This window comes from Nannobrachium achirus (genome assembly GCF_963921795.1).
Source record: "Nannobrachium achirus genome assembly, chromosome: 11".
Lineage (NCBI taxonomy): Eukaryota > Metazoa > Chordata > Actinopteri > Myctophiformes > Myctophidae > Nannobrachium > Nannobrachium achirus.
Genome location: NC_137820.1, coordinates 27,433,811 through 27,440,290, shown reverse-complemented (window position 1 = coordinate 27,440,290; position 6,480 = coordinate 27,433,811). Strand labels below are relative to the sequence as shown.

The 6,480-nt window shown below is 45.2% G+C and overlaps 1 protein-coding gene across 1 annotated transcript; it reads right to left on the bottom strand.

Annotated features, from left to right (window-relative positions):
* Positions 1-2,163: 2,163 nt before the first annotated feature.
* On the bottom strand, positions 2,164-4,440 carry LOC308293981 (phospholipase A-2-activating protein-like; the record flags this gene model as incomplete). Its single annotated transcript, XM_080736668.1, has 1 exon — positions 2,164-4,440. One exon carries the CDS (start codon positions 4,438-4,440, stop codon positions 2,164-2,166), a length of 2,277 nt encoding a protein of 758 aa, XP_080592794.1.
* Positions 4,441-6,480: the final 2,040 nt, after the last annotated feature.

Here is a 6,480-nt window from a genome sequence, read left to right as displayed (position 1 = left end):
ACTCATGATGAGACCCTAGTATCCTACTGACCACCCAACTTGCTGTGCTCCCCTTACCAACAGTGTTATTACGACCCATAGTTTCTGATTTTAGATAATGGGTAGTATTATGGGCTGAGGGGGCTGGAGAGCAGATCATTAAAACATATTATGAATATTATTAGTGTGGTTGCTTGCTATAGGCAACACACTATAGTTCTAGCCCAGCTTACTTCTTGATATTCTGGATATACATTTAGCCAATCAGGAAGCAGCATTCTTGGTTACATCACCATCATAGAGTAAGTCTATAGAGATAATGGCTTGAGGATTAGCTAGGGTCAAGCTAGCAATGACAATTTGGCCACCACACTTGCAATTTCCAATTTCCAATTGCACCTTTCTAGTATTATAGGCCTACTAGTCCTTGCCCGTGGTTGTGTTGTGTACCGAGGAGGCTTATAGGATAGTAGGATTTAAGACGTATCAGTGATGTCAGTCATCTCCAAATTTGGGGACTGTTTCACCTGTTTATGCCCATTTATGGTCTTCCGTGATGTCAGTCAGTGATATCATTCATCTCCAAATTTGGTCAGTTTCAGCATGCGGGTAATAAGTCAGGCCTATATCAGATTTGGGCACTGTTTAGTATCAGTGATGTCAGTCATCTCCAAATGTGTTCCTAACTGATGTCAGTCAGTGATGTCAGTCATCTCCAAATGTGTTCCTAACTGATGTCAGTCATCTCCAAATTTGGGCATTGTTTCAGCATGTGACTGTTATCATGGTGACGACACTACAATTACAATTTAGGCACTTAGCAGACGCTCTTATCCAGAGCGATTTACAATAAGCAGGTAATAGGCCTACACCAATACATCAAATGCATAGCAATAGTATATCAATCTAGAAAAATAACGTAGGTAGACCAATCACTCAGCAATCAGTAAAAAAACTTTATAAAAAACAAAAAATGCTATCTATCTTTCATGTATGGTCATTGAGGGTAGGCGAGTGCTATGGGCTTAGGAGGAGTCTGAAGAGGTGACTTCAGGTCACGGTCGGCAGAAGCTACGTACGGAGGGAGTCTGTTGTTCTAAGTGCGACAGGGAATTTATTCCACAGTTTGGGGGCCAGGAGGGAAAATTGTCTAGGACAGTGCATTTTTGTCCTGGGTTCTGTCAGCATCCCTGTGTTGACTGATCTGAGTTAACGGATAGGGTTGTAGGGGTTGATTTGGAGGTATGGAGGTGCCATACCTTTGGCTGCTTTGAAGGCCACTAGGCCAGCATCAGTGTTTTGTATTGTGTTTGCGCCACGACCGGAAGCCAGTGGAGGGACCGGAGAAGGGGAGAGACATGTCAGAACTTTGGCTGGTTGAAGCCCTGTCGTCCCACGACACTACAAGTCTACGACACTGTTTAGTATCAGTGATGTCAGCATGCAGACAGACGACATACGGCGGACAGACAGACATTGCTTAAATGAATAGTTAGATTAGATAGATATTATATAAAACATTTTTAAAGGACGTATTTATCCACATTTGCAAGGGACAACACATATCACTGATGCCAACAAAACATAATTTGAATAGAATAGGCATGGCAAAGCAAGTTCAAAGTGCTTAACACACAAAGTATTATTCTGCATAGCCTAAGTGTTCCCTATCTTTAGTCACCCATGTTTTAGCCGTTAAGCCGTTGTTTTATTTGTAGTTTTACATTCAAAATCTAATCTGCTAGTGTTTAAAATTCTAGTCTTCCAAATTGTAATCTGATATCTGTTTATTTTTTCTTTTATTTTGTACTTACCTGCTGCCATTCTCAGTAAAGCTCTTCGAACCTGCTTCTCAGCAGTCAATTAAAGAAAAAAAGAAAGAAAAGAAAAAAAGAGCATCCAAAAGTTCTAGGCACTCGGATTATAATTCCAAAACGTTTTCATCCCTCTGAAATCTTTTTGGATCTCCGGGTCCACACAGAAACGGCATGGCTCAAATGTAGGACTTCACATTACAAGCCATCAGTCATCTATGACATATGAAGTGAGACAAACATACTCTGTCACGCTGCCATTGATACCTGTGGAGCAAAACGGTAAAAATAGAAACAACCATTTTGGATTAAAGGTATCTGAACTGTTTGTAGTAAGTAGGTCTATGTACCAAGATCGGTGCGTCTCATATCACTGAAGTTCTTTTAACAACAGCTGGCAGCACTCTCCCAACTTAGGGGGTTCTGAGACTGACAAGTACTTTGAAATCTGGGAGTTGACGCCCAGGGTGCGGGCCAGGTCCTTGGCCGTCTGGTCCGAGGCCAGAGTTGTTCCCAGGGCCACCAGCAGTCTGAACACAGCCTCCTTGTCCTGCACTGACTCTAGGGCAGTGCTGGCTACGGTCAGGCACTGGGCCTTAGCATCCAGGTCATCCTGGCCGTGCAGGCAGCCTGCGTAGTTGAGCAGCAGAGTTGCCAAGGCCACGTGGATTTTCTCATTGCACACGGAGGCCAGCTCAGCGGCACCCAACAGCACGGTCTTGCGCTGCGATATGAGAAGCTCTCGGCCGTGCCTGCCACTGAAGCAGTTACACAGAGTCCTCAGCGCTAGCATCTGGTTGGCGGGTTGGCCCTGCCGTCTCATCAAGCTCAGCATGTGGTTGCACAGTTGCACGCCCTGCGCCTCGCCACACAGGTTCTCGTTGATCTGCGGGTGGCACACTGCCAGCCTCAGGATGTCCAGGACTGGAAAGACAATGTCCTCGGGCCAGTGAGAGGCCTTCCACAGCTGATTTATCTGCTGGAGTGTAGGGGGCTGCTCGGAGCTCGGTGCCCCCACACACACAAGCAGCGTCTCCAGGCAACCCAGCACCTCTTCAGACAGCTTGTGCTCCTGTGGGGCTCTGCTGTTCAGCTCCTTCAGCTTGGCGAGAATCTGTGTGGTGTTGGCTTGTGCAAAGGTCACAACATCCGTCTTAGGGAAGTAGATGTTCTTTGACGTCTGGGCCAGACCAGAGCCTGCTGAAGGAGGCTGAGATGAGGACGGGATGTAGCGACCGGACCCAGTGAGTGGGTCAACGTTGTCAGGCTGGGCCTGCTCTGGCACATGTCCTTTGGTGTTCTCTATGATGAACTTGGCAACTTGGTCCAACAACCCAGCACTGAGGTCATTCTTCTGCAGAAAGTTATGTGCTGTCAGCCAGGGGTCTTCCGACAAATTGTAAGGGAGCTTCACAGTTCCCCCGTTCAATTCAATGTTGAAGATATAGTCGTACTCCTTCCCCTCGTACATCACCTTCCCGGACGTCTGCTCATTTGCGTTTGGGCTTCCAACCACGTCTCCAAGCTTTATCCACCGATTCTCAGCGACGCTCCACTGGTACGCCTCCACATTCTGATTGTCTTTAATCAGACGTGTCTGGCCGTCGCGATTTCCAGGCTCATTGAGGTGTTCCCTGCCAGGCAGGTCTTCCACTTTGAAGTTTCCCAGGTTGACAGGCTCTGCGGTTGCGGAAAGCTCGTCCTGGAAGGCCTGCAGGTCTTGCAGGCTGGCCATGCGATCCTCGGCCTCTGTAAACACGCGAATGACACCGTCATTGGAACCGACAGATATGTCACCGTTGGGTAGGATACAGCAACACCATACTGACTGAGTAGGCAGGCGAATGACCTGGGAGCATTCCCCACCCCTCCATATCCTCAGTGTTCCATCCTCTCCTGTGCTCACAAAGTCTTCGCTGTTGGGGAAGACGGCCATGCTGTAGATGTAGTTGGTGTGGCCTTGATAGACCTGTATGCATTCTCCCGTTATGAGCCACCTCCTTACAGTGGCATCATTGGCACAAGAGAAGAACTGAACTTCACTGATCACTGCTAGTCCCCGTACGCAGTCCTCATGGCCTGTGAAGGTCCTCTCACAGCGGCCGTCTTTCCAAAGCTTGATTGTTCTATCTGCGGATCCGGACAGCAGAAGGTCTTGCTCAGGCACAATACAGGTCACCGCCCACACACCTGCAGAATGACCCTGCAATGTCATCACACACTTCTCATTGAGCCAGACCTTCGCAGTTGTGTCCCAAGAGCCACTCAGTAATGTCCCAGGCTTCCCAGATGTCAGAGTGCAAACTGCATTTGTGTGGCCTTTGAGGGTGTAGAGGGGTTGTGGGCTATCCAGCGTGAAGACGCAAATATTATGGTCATGTCCACCTGTGGCAATAAGCCCTCTGGGATATGTCTCGCTGGGTGCGATGACACACACAGAGCTAATGAAATGTGAATGGCCATTCATGCAGAGCACCTCCGTGAAACCTTTTTCCGGGCTTGCTTTGGGAACCCAGACCTTTCCGGTCCGGTCTCTGGAGACGGACACAAAAGCTCCATCTGGCAGGATCGCTGTTGTAATCCCCCTAACGTCCATCCCATGCCCTGGGATAGAGCAGCTGAGTTTGTATGAGTCAGATGATGCCATCGTGAGCCGTGTTGTTGTCAGATCCCTCTTTTCTTCTCTATTTTATTAACTCTATATAACACTTTTTGAAGATAAGACAAAGACAGGCCAGCAGCTCTATGAGTGAGCACACTGCAAGGATTTATATAGCTGGTCAAGCGCCGTGATCTGACCTCACACACAAAACAATTTGAGAGCTGCCATGCATGCCTAACAATGCCGACTTGCGCAGATGCTGTCACAGTTTCTCCATGACTGTTCTGACTTTGGCATTGGATGCTTTGGACGTTGTGGGATGTCACATTTTCTTCTTAAATGGTAATATGAGCCACTGAAAAATAATTTCCAATGCCGCTTTCTGTTTTCTAAATATTATTTGTGGGCCTTTTTCTGCCTTTATTGATAGGTGTACAGTAGGCTGACAGGAAACGGTTAAAGAGATGGAGGGGTGACACGCAGCCTAGGTGCTAATGAAAAAACAAACCAACCTGGCAATATTTTAACAAATGTCCGGCTCCTTCTCACATTGAATAAAACTCAATTGGATGGCATTCATTTGCTACCCCTTTGAACCCCCCCCCCACACACAATTATATAAATCAATAGAATTCTACCTGCTGCTAACTATTGCAGATTTCCCATTTCTAAACGGAAAAGGTTTTTTAAGCCCTAAATTATGTCACGTGACGTACAGCAGAAATATAAGAAGCTCACGTGATCTGTGACATTGAGCTTGAGAGCTGTATTTTGATTATCTTAAGTACCAGCTCCTATGCCTCAACTTAAAGGCCTGTCCATACTGTCTCCCGACCACCGAACAGTTTAGTCTTTTCGACGTGTAGCTTTCCGAACTCTAATTCGGGGTAATCAGAAGATGCGGGTGACGTCATTTTGTAGTTGAACCAGATCTTTCCAACGAAAGGTTTGGTGGTCGGGGACAGTATGGACAGGCCTTTAAGTTAGGCATACGAGCTGGTACTTAAGACAATCAAAATAAAGCCCACTCTCCTATATCCTATTTTTGAATATGATGAAAATTTAACAGAAATACATTCTTTGACATTTCAGGAAATGTTTGCCTATAATGGCATGCTCAAAAGACAACAGGCGTAAAGTGGTTAAGAGTGCTAAATCCTCTTCTACATTTCATTCCGATTTCAAACTCCACCAGTTTCTATATTAAAACTATATTCAACTTTTTTGAGCGGTGCTAACTACTCCTACATTTTGCTTTGTCTGTTTGTATGCATGTACTGTATTTATGTCCCACACTTGGCTCACTGGCCAAGCTTCGCGGGACGCTTAACGAAATGAATTCATAAAAAGCATCTGGTATGCTTGCAATGCTTCCACGTGACAGAAGTGGGCTGGGCATGCACACGTGCGCTGTTCATTTAGGAATATACAAGTAGGGAAACATTTCTTTGTTTTTTTTTTTTTTTTATTACTGAGAAGAATGCTTAAGCTGCAAAGCTCCCTGAAGTCAGATGTGAGCAGTTCAATAGGTAAAACATAGGTCTCCTGCTAAACCAGGCCTATGGCATTGACAATGTTACAAAGCACAACTTTTCAAAGGCAAATCATTCAAACAGTATAGAGGGCTTACACATGGGATGGAATCTATGGCAGCTAGGGCTGTCACAATTATTACATAATCGTCTAATCGTGATTTTTGGACATAATCGTGATTATTTTTCATAATCGTCATAATCGTTTCCATGTTGAAAAATGTTCATATATTTAAATAAAAGGTCAAAAATAGTGGAAATAGCAGATCTACAAGCTCACAGATGCGACGCGTTGTGAGCTTGTAGATCGGCTATTTCCACTATCAATGTTCTTTTTTAAGTATAAAGTTGTCAAATATGTCAGTAATTATGTGTCATATCTACCATTTGCAACTTAAAAGCAGAAATGTAATTGTCAACGACAAAAACACAATTAAATCGTTAATCGCAATTATTTGAGTGACAAATAATCGTCATGTAAAATGTCATAATCGTGACAGCCCTAATGGCAGCTGAACCCCAAACAGTTATGGAGAAACAAACAAAACATAAC